The following is an 18,447-nucleotide window of genomic DNA, read 5'->3' on the forward strand; positions in this document are numbered from 1 at the left end:
ACATATTTAGCGATATGTATTTGATGCCTAACTTAATTGGACAGTTTTTGAGAAAGGAGCAATGGGAGCCCATGGATAAACACGTGAGGGAGCGTAGCTGCCACTGAGCAAGTGATGCCCACGCTCGACACTCGAGATGAACACCCTACGCAAGGGACCCGATATCAATAGACCAAATGGTCGTTGGCTTAACTAGACAGTTTTAGTTTGAGTTATACCCTTTGGCATCTAGATAATTAAAATGTTTTTTCTAATATTTTTTATATTCTTTATTTATAATCCAATATCTTAATCATTATTAGTAGGTAAAATTAGATTATAATATATAGTTATGGTTTATTCTTTTTTTAAAAAAAAATAATGAACTTGTTATTGTGTACAAACCCATGTTTATTTTTTTTTTCTAATTAAATAAAAATTTGAAAAACATTATTTTTTTTTTGATAAAAATGGATAAATCACAAATTTATTGAAAATAAAACATTGCGAAAAAGTACAATAGAAGTACAAAAACTCTCACCAGAGATGAGGCATAAGTACTACAAAATTTTGAAAAACATTATGAATATCATAATTCAAATCCGATATAACACATATTATTAGTCAGAAGTACTGCATAGTATGTCCTAACTCAATCTTTATCTAGTCGATTAATTTGAGTTAGTGTTATGTTTAGAAAAAGGATTGACGTGGAAGGCTTGGTGAGCTCATTACATCATAAAGATATTGATTTATTATATAATTTAAACTCTTATTATCAGCACAAATAAAGCTTATCTTACTCAAAGAATGAAAACCTTACTGAATGTAAACAGTCTTTTAGATGTATACATCAAAGCAAAACAAAAACAAAAGATAAGATGATTTATATCTTCAACTGAATTTATCTTATATATTTATTTTTTTTAAAGGGTGATAAGCACATGTCTCTATGACATATAAATGTGTACGATATCACCATGAGTTAATTCCTACAACGAAGATTCAAACTCTCACTGTTTTGCACATCTGTCTCATGTGTTTAGTGTACCAATTCAATTTAAAACAATTTACATTTATTTAATCATTTCCTAATCCTTTGATGTCTCTATGACATATAAATGTGTACGATATCACCATGAGTTAATTCCTACAATGAAGATTCAAACTCTCACTGTTTTGCACATCTGTCTCATGTGTTTAGTGTACCAATTCAATTTAAAACAATTTACATTTATTTAATCATTTCCTAATCCTTTGAAAGTGACAAACAGTGTATTTCTTTGATCATCTCAACCAAGAATAGGTGAAACTTAGAAATGTTAAATAATTATAATAATAAGCAAAGCCTTTTAAAATGTGATCAAGGTCCCAACTTAATAATAAACAATTAAGACAAGCACTTGTTGACACTTTGTAATATGTTGATTAAGGTTTAATTATTTGTTTATGTTTTCTTCTTTTTAAATTGCATGCTATGGTGAAAGTGAATTGATGGGAGAAAGGGACATTGCCACAAGACCATAGTGTTTGTCATCTTGATTTTGAGTCTCATGGTATGTGCCTTTATTTGATATGAATTACTTGATTTGTGCATTTGATTATTGTGGAAAATACTTGTCATGATTGGTTGGCTGAATTTTTTTTGTTGGTGGTTGCATTATTCCTATTTTAATAAAACTCGGTTCAATTTTTTTAAAAAAAGTATCAAATATATTTCATACATTGCTAAAACATTTAACTCCTCATTACCAGTAATGCTGGGCAAATGATCCATTTCCTGAGATTGTTGCTTAAATGTTATCAGCATTTATATTTGTTTGGTGTTTGTTTTCTCCTTTGTTTTATGTTTACCGATAAATTATGTGGGTTTATCTCATTGATGTTATTGTGCCTATGTTATATATATATTGATAAATAGATGACAAACGTCATTCATTTGAGAGAAGTTAAGAACATATATGTGAATCTACATAGAAGACTATGGGTTCTCGGATCTCACTTTTTTTTTTCAAAAAGTTTTTAACAAGTATCTATATATCTATATATATATATATACAAGTTAAATATATCTTTTTAATAATATGGATCACATAAACTTTTAAAAAAAAATCTTTTAATAGGATATACAAGAAAATATGTATTTATTAGTATTAAAAATGATATAATTATATATCATTTAGAAAATTCATAAAAAAATAGTTACGAAAAAAAATTATTTTATTATTTTAGTATTGTATAATAAAAAATTTATTCATGTTTTTATAGTGTAAATTTATACTATATGTATATATGGATCTCACTATATAAAATTTCTAGATTTATAACTGAGTTTAACAAATATTTATGTTCTCACTTTATGTGGATTTTTGAGTTTGATCTTAAATCATTTTCGAAATGAATATATATATATATATATATATGAACCACTATATTTTTATTTAAAAAAGTAGTGGCTTATTTGCTTATTTATTTGTAATAGAAAACACGCATATGGCTAGACAGATGTTATATACGCTTAATTAGACTAATAAAATACATGGCCTGGTAATTTTATAAATTAAATTTTGATTAATTATTAATATTGATGAATTACATATTTAAAATTAAAGCATATTTGGCCTGGTGTCAGAAAACTTTTTATATGAAATTGATTATATTTATTTTATTAAATTAATATAATAAAATAATTTTTTTTTTAGATTAAAGCGTGTTTGGCTGAATAAGGAAAAAACTTTATATATAATCAATTGAAGTTATTTAATCAAGACTAATTGAAATAATTATTTAAGACTAAAATTTGTTTGGTTGATGGAGCATATTTAATATTATTTATTTAAAATAATATATATGCTTATCATGTCTTGAGTTTGACATTGCCTTCAAACATCCATTTTTAACTGTTTGGATAGTGGGATATAGTATTACTGGAGATATCCATGAATGGGAATATCTATGTTTAAATGTTTTGTTGGAGGGATTTAATTAAGGTTGTTCAAAAATACCGTTTAAACCGTAAATCAGACCGGACCGGTTTTTTTTTTTAACTGCCGGTCCGGTTCGGTTTTGAAACCGGTTCCAGACCGGTCCGGTCCGGTTCCAGTTTTCGGAACCGCAGTCCAAACCGGACTGGACCGGTTTATTTATAAATATGTAAATATAGTTTTACGTTTTAGGGTTTATTAAAAAAATTGATTTGATCTCTCGTGTGAAGAGATCAAACAAGACAAATGCGAGGATATATAGATAAGCAATGTATATTAATTAATTTAATTTTAATTCATAAAAACCGGGACAGAATCGGACCGGTCCAAAACAGTCTAAACCGGAACTGGACCGGTCCGGGTTTCCCTGTTATTTGGTCTGGTCCGGTCCCAATAATAAGGAAACTATTTAACCGATCCGGTCCGGTTTTGGACCGTGCATAGCCCTAGATTTAATAATAAGGATAAAGATGGTTTGATATTTGGTTAGAAGAATAAGGATATATAAAGTTTTTGATATTCATTTTTAAGTAAGTATTTGATTTAAATAACGGATATTAATAGATAAATTTTTTTATTTATTTAGCATGAAATATTTTTAATGGATTATTAATAAATAACATAGTAAACAGAAACTATTATGAATAACCAGCAACGAATAATCGGAAACTATTATGAATAACTAGAAGGTTAAAATTAAGAATGTATTTTCAAATTATCATTAAATTTTTTTTTTAAATCGTTTAATTTAATGTAATTAATTAATGATTTTTTAAATTTATTTAAATTTAAATATTTTGGGAAGTATTTGATTTTTTAAATAACGGATAATTAATGGATATATATTTTATTTATTTAGTTTAAATTATTTTAATGGATTATTAGTGAATAATATATATATTTATTATTAAATTTAATTTTTTGAGTTGAATTTAATTAGTTTAAAATATTAAGAGAGATGGAGATGGATGAGAGAAGGAGAGAGAGAGAGATAGGGATAAGATGGTGGGATGAGCGGCGTTCCACCAATTTAGAGGGAGGCCACATCGCCACTCATCCCATTTTCAGGGATGGGGGCCATCCCCATCCATCCCCATCCGGGAAACCAAACATCCGGATGGGGATGTAGCCTTGGATATCCCATCTCTATCCTGGGATATCCCGGGCAATAAACACTATAGAGAAACTTCGGAGGGGATGTCTCCCTCATTGTTTTCTTTCTTTTTTTTTCTTCCTCTCCAAATGTATCCATCTAGAATCATACAAAAAACCATAGATTTTATTATTATTATTATTATTATTATTTGAATAATTGGTTTTTTTAGAGCAGTTGGGTGAGGTAAAATGCTGATTAAAATGGTAAATCATCCGAATGATGGATGAGCGATACAAGGTAGAATTCTTCATACTACGATATTGTGCAATATTATAGAAATATTATAGCAGTATTGTTCACTATATTCACTGGGTTTTCAGTGAGAGGGTTTTCCGTGAGAGGAGTTGTATTCTCCACCTTTCCAGGTTGTAAAATATAGAATTTATCATTGTGAAGTTGTAATCTCTAATATGTCATTTTTGGCTGTGTCAAAACTTTTTATTACCCAATGTGTTAACCCAACCAACATGATAAATTTTTAAGAGTTATAAATAATGGTAACTGATGCACCACCTTGACTACATGTGTCTTTGACAACATCTCATGAAGCTGCGGTTGTTACTTTTACTAAAAGAAAAGAAGTTTAATCAAAACACAATTAAGTTTTTTTTTTTCTTGCCTCACCTCATCTCATGTCCGATCAAAGTTAATATTTGAAGCTTTGTACATTTTAATAAGACTATCAACATTTCTTAATTTACCAAAATCAGTTGACAATTATTATAATACATTGTTTTTCGTAAAAAGCAAAAACACACACACACACACACACACATATTTACTCAGATTAATTATGATTTTATCAGTACGAAAAATAAAATATTAGATAATCTTATTAACAATTTATGTTCTAGATAATCTCTTTGTAATTCCATTATATATATATATATATATATATCAATTTGAATTTCTTTTCTCCATCTTACTTGGTAGTTTTCAAAACCCAATTTTATTTTCAAGCACTGGAGCAAACTTTCAATTACAAATACAAAAATAATGAAATTATTTTATAAATCACAACAATAAATTATATATATATATATATATATATATTCCCGGAACATCCCATCATTACTACCAGGGGGTTATTTGCAGCCTAAATTGAGAGAGATCCTCTTTTATATATTAAAAATAGATTCAGTCACAATAAACGGAATGTGTGGCTCATCCATTTTACCAAAACCACACACACACACACACAACAGCAGCAGCAAAAACATATGAACAAGGCAATCATTTGGTTGCTGAGCAAATAACAAACTTGACATGATTTGAAAAGTAAACCTGCAACTGAAACCAGATCAACATTTTGTTGATCACACAACAATAACTTTTTTTTAGCAGAACTGGAATGCTCAGACTGAACATTATTTCTGAATGCATGTGCTTGAAGACGACAGCTTTTCGCGACTAAATGTTACATAAAGTTCAGAAAAACAAAAACTTTCAGAATGAATTCTTGGTCATATTATAAAAAGTTTAAAACAGCAGCGGCGGCAGCAAGTAACTAAATACCAAAGAATGAAGAATTAATAGTAAGGAAGCCTCAAACCCTTGTTCCTCATAAACATTGCAGCTCACCTGGTCATCTCATGGTTGAGAATCATTGTCACATACAGTATCCTGAAATCCTGGTGTTATAAGATTATGAAGAGCAAATGAATAGAACAATCACCGAGAATTTTAAACTTTCAGAATGAAAAAAACTGTACTGCTTGTTCACCAAGAGCGGCAGCTACGACAATCGCCGAGAATGCTAAAGAAAATACGAATTTGTGGTGATATCTGCTTGACATAATCCAAGCTTTCTTGGGCCACAAACTCGAACTCATGCTCTCGAGTTCTCAGATTCGATACTATGTATAAATTTGGATTGTCAGCAAATTTTGGAAGGTAAAAAACTGATATTCACTCACCAGTTTGAGGAGCCAGATTATTGTCAAGGGCAGAACTCACAGTTGAATCCTCCTCAGTGAAAACCACTGAATGCTCCAAGCGTGTCCTGATCTGCTTTCCCCTTGGCCTGATTGGGACACTCACCGTAGATGCTTGGGAGGTTTGTGTAAACCTTGTACTTGTCTTTCATTTCAACATCTGAAACAAGTCCGGAGCTGCCGAAACCTGAATCAGTGGGAGCTGGAGCTGAAGCTGGAGCTGGAACTGGAGCTGGGCCTGAAACTGGCGTTCCAACATTCCTACGTGCCCGACGGGATGACCTGGATGGATTGCCACCTCTTACCTTTCGGATACTGCTGCTGAGGTAACCAGAAGCCAGAGCCTCCAGAGCTTTTGTGGTTAGAGGGCGGCTTCTGGTGCTGTGCCTCCGACCACTCACTGTTGAAGGTTGCATTCCAGGCAAATCATTTGATGTGTCAGTAGATGCCTGTGGACCTTCAAGTTGCTGCTTTGTTTCTGATGTGGATGAAGATTGAACAGGGTACAAATGATGCTGTTCTTCTACTTTTATGTCTGGTGGAAGATATGGGACATTGAGGTCGATCAAAGTTTGTGGCTGAGGCTTTTCCAGATGTGGAACTGTCTTGCTGATAAAAGTATTACTGAAAAAGGTTCCACTGGAATGGTAAGCTGCGCTCTTTTCAGGCAAAGAAATAGAGAACTTCCTTCTTGATGGGTCAGCGGCTACACTACTCATCGATTCACTTCTCTCAAGTGATTTCAACTCAGAAGATGTCTCCTCTTTCTTCACATGATGACCTCTTTGAAAAGAGTAATAGGAAGTTATCCTAGATGGGCCAACCCCCGCTCCAGTGATACTTTCACTTGGTCTAAGTGGCTTCGACTCATAACCCATCTCCTCTTTTTTCAGCTGATAGCCTTGCGGAAAAGATGAAGAATGATGCTTACTTTCTAATTGCTTACAAGCAGTCAATCTCCGCCTTTTTACTGCAGGAGCAAAGTAGTCATGAGGCCAGTTTGATTGGCTCTTCATTACCTTAAATGGTTGTTTCACATCAAAGAATCCATCTAACCGGCCATTAGAATCATGCCCATTCATAGCCATTCTTTGCTTTGGAACAGCAGACATATGATCAGAAACATCTGATTGAAACTGGCTGGTAGTAAATGGAGAAATTCTCTTATTCCCCATTTTTGAGGTTTCAGATAAACCTGGATTAGACTCCTCTTCATCATTCACTGGTAACTGATCTGATTCAGACTGATCTGATGATGAGCTATCACTATCTGTCTCTGCTGAACAAATCGGTGGAGGATGGATTTGACGGGCATCCACAGGCAAGCTCCTCAATTCCCTCACTTTCTTAGGTCCTATTCCTGGATCCAAACTTGTATCCACGATGGTAAATTTCATTACTTCTGAAGTGTGAGAAACTTTTGGCCGGAGATAGCAATGCCGCTGATGGTCAGATGAACTATTTTGCTTCATTTGGGCATCCGCATCCCATCCATCTTCATCCTTCGTGTTACCACTTGCATTGTTTCCTTCAACCTCTAATTCAATAAGACTTGGATCCGACGCCACTTTGTTCAGTACATCAGTAACTGAGTCAAAATACTGATTGCCTTTGACGAGCTTTCGCCTTGAGAATTTCTTTATCCCAGGAATAAGAAAGACCAGAATATTCTTTGAACCACCAGAAGCAATATCTTTGGGTTGTTCGGAGTGCCATCCTCTTGCAAGCAAGCGAGGCCAGACAGCTTCCCAGAAGAGATCGTTAGACCTAGCTTTGCTTAACCTGAAATTTCCTGTCAGAAACTTGACAATGTCTTCAGTAGTAAGAGAGGAGCATGCCTTTCCAGTGGGTAAATCAGAGCGGGTAGATGCAGTTTGATTTGTTTTGGTTGGATCCAATACAACACGGGTAAGATCACGCTTCCCCTGACCGATTCCAACAGCTTGTACTAGCACTTCCATACTGACCATGGTTTTCAATGACAAAACAAATTCCTCCAAAGATGCTCTCCCTTCATTGAAGGCCTTAATTGCCTGTGCAAAATGTTGAGTTTTTACAGCTATAACTTCAGAAGCTAAACAAGATTTGTACAGAAATAGCTTATAGTGAATGACTAAACAAAAGCTTTCAATCATACACAGTACTTACAATGGTGTCCGCAAAAACAGAAGCAGAAGGTAAATTTGTCAAGCAACAAGCAGGATCATGGTGCAATATCACTAGGGACTTATTTCTTAAACCAAGCATTTACAGTGTACTTAGTAGAGCAATCAGTCATTAGAATGTTACATTTAAACATTGGGCTGACCACACAGTGCCATGACATTCTAGTCCAATATACAGCCAATTAAAATTATTTTAAACCATAATTCTCATGTTTTCTAAAAATTCAGCTCCCTTATTTAAACATATTCATGAGCAATCTATTCCATATTCAAAGTGTTTCATAATAGGCTATCAATCTAAATTGGTATTTGCAACACCATGAAGCTGGATTAAAAGACATTATGATGCTTTAAATCACACAAATACCATTGCTATGATAAAATATATTCAAATAATCAGTATGTTTTGGTGAAATCATCAAAGAACACGCAAAGAAGACATAACTTTCAATTGACACTGCAACCAGAAAAAGCATGTACCTCCAACAAATTATCTTGGGCATCCTTCACGCTAGGAAGCAAGCGTGATAATAACTCTTGTTGCCTCCAACCTGTAAGTATGCGGGCTCCATGTATGCACCTCCTGCTTCTTATCTTTCTGCCTTCTGTCCATCTACGATGTGCATCAGACTTGTAAAATTTTCCATAATAGTACGATAATATATCCCCCATGCCTTTGGTCCCCATAAATTTACTTATCTGAGCGAGATTTTTCCCAAATATATAAAGGCCAAGGAGAAAACTCTGGGATTCAGCAGAAATCCAAGAGACTGAAGGCGTGACCGGCAGTGCAGTACAACACTTGCCTTTCCCTGGCTGCTGCAAAGGGGCACTCATGTCAATGTGGCCCAGTGTGGTAGCACTCTCTTGTCTCAGGCATCTATCTGATTCTTTATTCAATACTGATGCGCCTTCAGGGAGTTCTGATGTGGTTCCTTGAGGGAGCGAGACATGACTATTAAATTCCACTGGTAGAAATCCAGCCATTTTATTGGCTTCAGGACAAATTAAGTCCTCTCCATAGCCTGTATAATCCACTGAAACAGGAATGGCAGCAGAAGTAGCAGTGCCTGGAATTTCCTGCTGCTCATGTTTAATTTGCTCATCTGAACAGTATGACCACATAACTGGAAAGTCAAGCCCCATTCCAACTGAATAATCAGCAGCAATAGCGCTATTAATGTCGACTGGTTTACAACTTAACTGAAGACGTTCTGATTCTGACATCAAAGGTGGAATTTCAGCTTGGTATGCATCTCCCAAACGAGGAAGTACTATTGGTTCTTGTTCATAGATATCTTCTTCCCCAGGTGATTCCAGAGAAAGCAAATGATCAGCATTTGACTCTGGGCTACACCCTTGCTCTTGGTTCAGTACCTCATCATTGTAGTTCATTTCAATGAGATCCATTTATGAAACAGTTAGTGAGGAGTAGAATGCACGTCTTCCTAAGAGTTAATTCGTTATTTTGAATTACAGGCCAAATGTCTGTGACATGTAATCCAACTGGAACTTAGATTATCTGCAAATATTGTTATGAAAAAGCAGATTAATGATAAAGTTGATATGCAACAACCTAACATGATCTAACAAACTAAGAATGTAAACACAGAAACAAGACTAAGCATTAAATAAATCAAGACATGACAATAACCTTAAACTTCTTTTCCAAGGAAAACAATCAAAAGTTAAATAATCTGATGAGTATTAAAACAAACCAGAGTTTTGGCCTTGATGCACTATACTTACAAGGTGGAAACCGACAAATGGATCATGTTTAGCTATTAACAAGTTAACAGTATGTATATTACTATTTTCGGATGGCTGATAACCTTCATCAAAAAACCAATTGGACAAAAACAGTTCTCTGTATATAGTCGGATCAGAAATGAGGTTTTAGACATTAGATTGACGAAGATATACTGTGGTGGATTGGTAAGGATTCAAAACAGTAAAGCAAGTTTCTTGAAATAATTTATTGGAAAGAAAGGAAAGAGGTTCAAACCATGATATTTGTGAGTAGAACTCAGAGTCCACTAAGAGAGAGTATAAACACCCAAGATCAGAACATAAACACCAAACCGAATAATTTCCTTGGGGAAACACTACCTTTCACTTTCCAAGTCATATCTCATGTCTTCAACCAAAAAACAAACTGTTTTCAAAAGAAAGGATGGTATCATCACTATTTCAACACAAACATACCCAAAATTCAAGCTTTATAAATCACTGAGAAGCATTACCGTCATCTGATCTAATTATCATTCACCACTAAACCTATCAGACAGTAATCTACAAAAAATCACAGATTTATAGAAAAACATCAACACAATTCCATGCAACTCAAATCAAACAACACAAACGACACAAACACATGGTCTACATAGCAAAACAAAGCCACAGAAGCAGCACAAGTAACAAACGAATCAAATCTACCAAGAACACCACACCAAACACAGGTAATAATCCGAACAAGCAAGCCAGAACCAAACAAAGTGAAAGAAGATGGAGATTTCTCATCGTGCATGGACTGGTACCAATTGCTGTCTATATCTCACCAAAAAGCTAATCAAATCGCTCCTATTTCATGAACAAGCTACGAAAAATACATGAAAAAGCATCAAATTTAAGAAAAACAAACATCAAGGTCCGCCTTTTCTTCATGAGATGCAGCGTCCTTCGCCAGCGGATGAACGCGATTGAAGAAAATGGTGAAACAAAGGAACGAAAACACGAAGAGAAGTCTTGCGAAGAGAGAGAAAGAGAGAGCGAAAGAGAAGAGCAAGAAAACAGACCCTGTAATAAGAATTAAGACAGAAGGGTATTTTCGGAATAATAGCATAATTTTTTTTGTAACAAGGACTAGGACAGATGATCACGTGCAAACACTAAACACCAAAACGTTTAATAGTCCAGCAGAATATTGACACGTGTACTTTGTATGTAGGTTTATGTTAAGATGAATGTAGGGGATCAGAGTGTAACAATGGGGCTCGTCGCGGGTTCGATGTTGTCACCTGAATGGACAGAGATATCAACAAAACTACGAGATTGCCCTTTGGTTTTCTATTTTTATTTACAGACAAAATTAATAAGAAAAATTTATATATATATATATATTTGGTAATATAGTTTGGTGATATATATGATGAGATAAGTTATGAGGAGAAAATAAGCAGACTGGGCCATGATAAGAAGCCCAAGTTTGATGACTTGGTTGACCAATTCGTATTTTGGGTGCACATGGATTACTTAAATACATGCCAATGTTAATCAATGTTTTAAATTTGGATTGAGAAGAGCAAGGTGCCTTTTTTAATTTTATAAAATTATATAAATTAAAAGACTATGCAAATTCTAGAAATTCACATGGCCTCTATGTTATTTCTGTACTCGGGTGTAATAATCAGGCCTACATTCTCCTACCGTATTAATTAATTAAATTATGATTTATCCACTTTCATCCATATATATAATTTATTTATTATATCAAATGTGAAAAATAAGATTTTATTTAGACTAACAATGTCAACATCCAACGGTTAAAACACTTAGTTTCCCTGGCAAGGTCATGCATTCAATTGCTACCGAACGCATGGTGCACATTGTCCTCTGTGCATGGGCAATGTGGATTCTTCATGGAGAGGGTGATGGCATCAGTTATATCCAAAATAGAGTTGCACATGCCTCGGACAAGGGCTTATCCATTTTGTCAAGATAAAAAAAAGAAAAAAAATATATGTATATATCTAAACTTCTTCCACTCTACACTCCACTACAAATTAAAGCAGGAATTAACATTCATATCAAGCCACATATTTGAAGACATTGGGCTGGTTTGCATCACGTTCTAAGTACTCCTTGTCAATCAGAGAATCAATCTGCAGCTTTATCATCCTGAAACTAGGCTGCAAAACCAAACTGAATTGCATGAGTTCCTATATATATATATATATATATATATATATTCAAGTATGGATACATAGAATGATACAATCAAACAACAACAGAAACAGCAACCTCAAATAAATGGCTCAGTTGTTGAATGCATTCATCAACAAGCTCATTGATGCCTAAAACTTTCCTCCTCTTCATTATTCTTGTAATTGCTGCTGCAATTGCATACTGATGTTTATCCTTCACTTCTCGTATTACCTCCTTATCTTCGATGCGAGGAAGCGGCACCTGATTATAACAATATAAACTTGCCCATTTAATACATTATGCTTGTTAGATACATTATAATTAATATCAATCTAGTAAAGAATTCCTTACCTTGATTTTCGGCATTGTAACTGTGAACTCAGAGTTGAACTTGAAATGGTCGGCCGGAGAAATGCTCTCAGAGCTCGGCTCCTTCTTCAGAATTTTATATTTCGAACATGACAAGGAATGCAGCACCCAAACCAAATCATCTTTGTCCACATTCAGTTGTGTCATAATCTCCTCGAAACTCAATCTTTCAGCATCATTGAAGAGCATCAATGCTGAGGCCTGAGAAAAAGTTAAAGTATCAGCATGATACTTTAAGCTGGTAATAAAGGAAGCATGTTATGAATTTTACCTGATAAGTTGTCAATATAAGCTCAATTGACTTCTTGTCAAAATGGCCGATCAAGTTGCAGGTACTGAGTGTGTGTATCCAAGTTAGCTTCTTCTTGTTGTTCTTCGAGTTGTAAAATTCCTTAAAAAACTCGGCACCCTGAGCCTGTGTAGCAAAAAAATAAGTTTCAGCTTTTGAATTGGTTGAAAATTTAAGAAAATCATTATTACCATTTCTGAAGGAAGATGAAGAGAACTGGACTTTAAACTAGGCCAAACTCCTGAAGTCAAGATGGTGACAGCCATATCAATGGAAGGATCAGCATTCTCTCCTTGGTGTGTTTCCAAGAAGTTCTTAAAGTCACTTTGGGTTTTTCTTGACAGTGACAAATCAGTGATCTGCTCATAAGATGAAGCAAAGAGGAAATTAAATAAGAGAAACAAGCCAAGTAAAACAAAGAGACAGATGAGGAGATCAAACCATGCGCTCCATCTTGGAAGTGAGTACAGCGCCATTATGCTTCTTAAGACTCAAGATGAAGTAATTTTCATGTTCTATGTCGGCATTCTTGTCATACAAGAGCCTAAGCATCAGCTTCTTCCTGTAATTCAAACATAAATTTGATAGTTTAAACATGGCACACTTCTTCATTTACATGTTTGAAATTGCTAGTTTTTACCTATGCAACTCAGCAAACATATCCTTATCATTGATGTAAGGAACAAGCCCTGCAATCTGAAGTTCAAGAAATGTACTAAAAGATCAAGATCATGTATAACAATAGAAGACTAAGCTATGCATGTTATTCAAGCTAATAAAAGCCAAGAACCTTATCAAGCTCATCCTCAGAAGTGGAATTGCTTTGTTTATCAATACCACCACCTTTCTTGAGAATATCATGGGCATGTTTTGCCAGCATCTCAGCGGTGGTCATTTTACATCCAACCTCCCTCCTTAGAATTTCAAATGCATTGCAAAGAGCCTACATAAGACTTGCAGGTAATGTTATATATGTTTCCCAGGACAATAGGCAAAGAGATGAGAACAAGCATAATGAGACATGATTAAAGATAGACCTTGTGGAATCTGAAGTCATCACTGAAGTAGTTCTTGATGTAGGTCGCAAATTCAAAATAAAGTCGGGGAATGCCTTCCGTAAAATCCTTCAAATTAAAGGAAGACAAATCTTCATATGTATTCAAATTATTCATTTGCTAAAACTAGAGCAATCCTCAATTATATATATACCTTTTTTTCATCTGCATCTTTTGCCTTTTTTACAAGTTCCTCCCCGTTCTTGGTAAAGGTCTACATAAGAAGAAGATCCACAATGATTTACATTTTTAGGTAACTATGTAACATTTTTGTTAGCAAGAACAACAACAATACAATCATCACAGCTTGTTCTAACCCTTATAACTGATGAAATCATCAGACTCATGCCTTCTTTGGTGTGAGAGAAAAGCTTATACATCCTTTTAAGATCCTTGGCCTGAGAAATCATGCATGAACTTCTCATCATCAATTAAATTAGAATAAAAATATAAACATAAAAGGAAGGATACACACCATTCCACATTTCAGCAATATTTTCAAACCAGAGTCATCCTTTTCAAAGAGGTGCTTATGTTGCACAACTATTAATTCATGCTGTGCTACCTGCAAGATTATTGTAATGCAGTGGAATAAGATACTTTAGGTGCACAGACTTCTTCAAACTAATGGCAGAACTTAGTTTTTGCATCTTTAATATGTAGATATATATATATATATATATACATGAACATCAAACACAATAATAAAAAGTGAGTTCGTTGCTAGCATTGAATTATCAACCAACCATCTACACTTTAGATGCTGCAGGATCACAACACAACTAAGGCACAAATCAGTAGAAAATTTATTTCAGAGAGAGGAACAGAATTTTATTAGGACAAAGTAACTATGATCAATGTGATACCTCTATCAATTTTTGTTGTAAGCTCAAAGGCAAACATGAAGTTGCAATCTTATCAAGCTTTTCCAAACACTGTTCAGCCTGAAATACATATAAACCACAGTGATTTTATTTTGTTTTTTGCTTACATGATGAAATAACAGTAAAATAGAATAATATCAAGTAAGTAACACAAGCACGAACCATGAGCATGTATTCTGAGCAGGAATATTTCTGAACGTAATCAGTAGCTAGTTGAGAATAATATTTAGAACAATCTGCAAGCAATGGTTTCTCCAAACCAACTGTATATTTCTCCATAAGACTTGTTTTTTCTTTTGATAATTTCTTCGTACAACTGTTCTGCTTTAATTGATTATCAAGCGCTGTATTTCTGATTACATCAAAGCTACTCTTTACTAAATCCCAATCCACTTGTTTTCCCTGCCGATCTTGATATATCTGAAAGAACATTCATCAGTATAAAACCCATAAAAACACCAAGAACTTCACATTTTCAATGTACAAGAGAGAGTTTGAGCATGTACCAAATAAAAAACAGCATCACATAATTTCTGTGCCATATCATCAAGCAACTGCAGATCATCAAAATAGGAAATTTTTTAGATTTGCTCCAGCTAAGCAGTGAACAACATTAGCCGAAAAAACAACACCACATTTGTCACTTACTGATTCTGGGAACAATTGCTGAACTCTTTCTGTAATACTAATTTCTGTTCTATCATATTGCTCCAAATGAAGAAATGTATGACCTATAAATTTCGGCAAAGCCGAAGAAAGTGACACACTTTCAATATACATTTCAATTAGTTTTTCAAAGTCAACTTCTTCTTTCAGAGAGGGCAATATCTGGTTTCAGATGCAAATCAAACTCAATAAAAAAAAAATAATAAAAATATTATAAAAAAAATTTTAAATTTTCTCTCAATCAACATCATTAACTTGAATACTACTGATTTAGAGATCAAACAAAATAAATAAATAAATAAATAAATAAAATTTCACCACTTGGTTTATGTAATGTGATAAGCCTTCTTGATAGGCCTCATGGAGTTTGGAAGAATCTCCATACGGATAAGACTGGTAGATCTCACGGCATGCTTGATACACGGCCCTGATTTGTAAATGAAGAACAACATGATAAAATTAAATAAATAAATAAATAAAATTAAAAGCTTCAACATGAGGAAAAAATAATTATATATATATAAAGTACATGTAAATCTTTGAGAATAGATCTCCAGTGAATGAAACAGCAGGCCTAATAGCTTTCAAATGTTGAAACAATTCCCTGATGAGCCTTTTGACTTCTGCATTTGCAATTTCCATTGCCTTCTGTGATTCCTCCAATGATCTCCTCATTTTTTTTTTTTTTACTGTGGCATGAAAATCAGTGGGGAAAAAGAATTAATATAATTTTTTTTTTAAAAAAAAATAGATAAACTATTAATACATTGCAAAACAGAAAATATAGTAATAAAAAAGAGAAGATGACAGACACAACAACAAAACAGAAAATTGGATTACAAGAGGTAAAACTCGGGACAGAAAATAAAACAAACAGTAAAAACCAAAGAGAATAAAAAATTATCCACAAATTCGATCTGATGAAGTGGGGCTATGGATAAATTATGCTATCATTAGATACAGAAAGGATAGATAAAATTAAAAAAAATAGAGAAACAATAAAGATGATTTTTAATGTGGATATTGGAAGGAAATTAATTACAAACTCCTGTGAATAAAAGTGGATAAACCATAATTTATTAAAAAAGAAGAAAATGGGGAAAACAAAGTACATAGTGGCAATAACAAACAAGACAAGCTATAGAAGATGCCTGATTTTTTTAATTACAAACTCCTGGTTTTTTTTTTTTTGAGCAAGTAGTAGAAGATGCCTGATAAGAATTCGACAAGTGCATGAATGATCATGGGCTTGCACACATATGGCAATGAATGTCCACCCGTGGCAGGGTTTAGAATGCAAACTCTAAAATCAAAATATTACTTAATTTATAAAATTATCCTAAAAAATGCTTGCATCTTCCGAGAGATTGATATAAGAAAAGAGTTAAAAACAAAATAATAACAATAATACTATATAATTAAACAAATGTAAAAATAAATAAAATACTCACATGTTGCTCTCTTGGGTTTCCGCAATTCTAGAATTAAAAAAAAAAATTTACTAATAGAATTTCTATAATCAAATTGAATCTGGAGTTTCTAAAGTCCTGCAAAAGAAAAAGTGATAACAGGGGTGAGTTTTGTCTTCTTAAGGAGTCTAGTTGCTCGCATGTAGTGGAAGACTCTAGCCTCTTTATTTTTATTTTTTTATTTTTGCCGAAAGGCTTATTTATAGTTGTGTTATTTGTAAATTTTATTCTGTTTCCACACTAATAGATTTATTTTATTTTTCTATTTTATTCTATTTTGTTTTTCTCCCTCTCTTCTGTTCCATCTCTAGTGCATTATCCATATCTTTAAAAATAAGATAAAATAAATGTTTTTTTTTTTTTACAATAACTTGTTTATTATGATTGTTTTTAAAAAATAATGGTTTGTATTCATCATTGTAGCGCTCAAGGAACACTAAATATCTTTATGATAGAATTAGTTTTTGCGAAATTGAAAATTTTTATCAAAACGGGTATTTGAAATATCTTATTATCTAAAAACTTATTTTTTTATTTTTTTAAAATCTCATTTAAGAGTCTAAAGACTGTGACACGAAAATATATGGAAGTAAAAGAAATGTTATATAATACTGAATTTTTTATATTTTTCGGTTAAATTTGTTGATTTTTTCCCCTAAAAAGGATTTTTTTTATAAAAAAAAAGGCTTTTATAAGTAAAAAATCATGAAAATATCCTCCTGTTAATAAGTTTTCGATCTGTGTAAGTCATTTTTTTTTCAAAGTTAATATCAGTAAAAAGTATTTCAACTATTCAAACAAAAAAAAAATCTCAACCAATGATAGATATATACATCCTTTTTTTGTTAAAAAAAACATCCTATATATATATATATATATGTATATTTCAGTCATGTCGTCATTGTTTTATATTTATTTCCTGCTCTTTATTTTTATTTTAAGTTTTTTTTTTATAAAGGTGGATAAACCATATTCATTAAGAAACAGAACTGACAACAAACAACAGAGGAACAAAACCAGTGTCAAATAGCCCACAAGTGGAAGACACTAGTAACAAATTGTCCAAGAACAAATAGGAGAATAATGAAAGACCCCAACCAGAGAAAGAATATCTCTAGGGAAACACCAACTAGAAAAACTAAACACCTCGCGGGGAAGAAGCACGTTCAGGGGGAGCACCTGGCTCCACATCTCTAAAAGTGAGGAACTCCAGACTCCGCTTGATTTTCTTCATCGGCTCATCCAGTTTTGCCTTCTTAGAAACTGGCACTGCATTCAACTATAACAGTACCATATGAATGATCTTAATAATAATCATAGCATTTGTAGCACAAGTAGAAGAAAAAAATGCTGGCATTTCTCTCAGACCAAAGATTCCAAGTAATAGCTCGAAGCAGTAAGTCCCAAAACAATGCCACGGGTTTCTTAAGAGCACGCCAACTCCCCTATAAATCATGCAAGGAATCAGGGCAATGCCGGGCATCAAAAAGCTGTCCAAAGAAATCCCAAATGTGGCGAGCCACAGGGCACTGAATTAACAGATGATTAGCTGACTCCACCTCCGCGTGGCACA

The 18,447-nt window shown here is 33.4% G+C and overlaps 2 protein-coding genes across 3 annotated transcripts; both read right to left on the reverse strand.

The window, feature by feature from the left end:
- Positions 1-5,310: 5,310 nt before the first annotated feature.
- On the reverse strand, positions 5,311-10,988 carry LOC120249556. Its single transcript, XM_039258110.1, has 3 exons — positions 10,860-10,988; positions 8,699-9,740; positions 5,311-8,086 (listed from the first exon to the last, which is right to left on the reverse strand). The coding sequence occupies exons 2-3, from the start codon at positions 9,626-9,628 to the stop codon at positions 6,089-6,091; spliced, it is 2,928 nt and encodes a 975-aa protein (XP_039114044.1). The 5' UTR covers positions 9,629-9,740; positions 10,860-10,988; the 3' UTR covers positions 5,311-6,088.
- A 780-nt stretch (positions 10,989-11,768) lies between these two features.
- On the reverse strand, positions 11,769-16,947 carry LOC120250173 (cullin-1-like). Of its 2 annotated transcripts, XM_039258960.1 has the most exons (19): positions 16,857-16,947; positions 15,935-16,094; positions 15,724-15,832; positions 15,388-15,567; positions 15,246-15,293; positions 14,902-15,159; positions 14,722-14,799; positions 14,331-14,420; positions 14,173-14,253; positions 14,010-14,069; positions 13,838-13,924; positions 13,591-13,743; positions 13,441-13,496; positions 13,242-13,362; positions 12,992-13,159; positions 12,783-12,926; positions 12,494-12,712; positions 12,239-12,403; positions 11,769-12,126 (listed from the first exon to the last, which is right to left on the reverse strand). In XM_039258960.1, the coding sequence occupies exons 2-19, from the start codon at positions 16,078-16,080 to the stop codon at positions 12,025-12,027; spliced, it is 2,265 nt and encodes a 754-aa protein (XP_039114894.1). In that variant the 5' UTR covers positions 16,081-16,094; positions 16,857-16,947; the 3' UTR covers positions 11,769-12,024. The 2 variants fall into 2 exon arrangements, with proteins under 2 accessions (XP_039114894.1, XP_039114895.1); XM_039258961.1 differs by lacking the exons at positions 15,935-16,094; positions 16,857-16,947 and having other exon boundaries at positions 15,388-15,470; positions 15,724-15,815.
- Positions 16,948-18,447: the final 1,500 nt, after the last annotated feature.

Source organism: Dioscorea cayenensis, chromosome 19 (genome assembly GCF_009730915.1).
Source record: "Dioscorea cayenensis subsp. rotundata cultivar TDr96_F1 chromosome 19, TDr96_F1_v2_PseudoChromosome.rev07_lg8_w22 25.fasta, whole genome shotgun sequence".
Lineage (NCBI taxonomy): Eukaryota > Viridiplantae > Streptophyta > Magnoliopsida > Dioscoreales > Dioscoreaceae > Dioscorea > Dioscorea cayenensis.

Coding starts and splice junctions, on each gene's coding strand:
- LOC120249556 (XM_039258110.1), bottom strand. CDS start 9,628: ATGGATCTCATTGAAATGAACTACAATGATGAGGTACTGAACCAAGAG. Junction 8,087..8,698: donor CCCAAGATAATTTGTTGGAG/GTACATGCTTTT, acceptor CATTTTGCACAG/GCAATTAAGGCCTTCAATGA.
- LOC120250173 (XM_039258960.1), bottom strand. CDS start 16,080: ATGAGGAGATCATTGGAGGAATCACAGAAGGCAATGGAAATTGCAAAT. Junction 14,800..14,901: donor GCTCAGAATACATGCTCATG/GTTCGTGCTTGT, acceptor TATGTATTTCAG/GCTGAACAGTGTTTGGAAAA. Junction 14,254..14,330: donor TATTGCTGAAATGTGGAATG/GTGTGTATCCTT, acceptor ATGATTTCTCAG/GCCAAGGATCTTAAAAGGAT.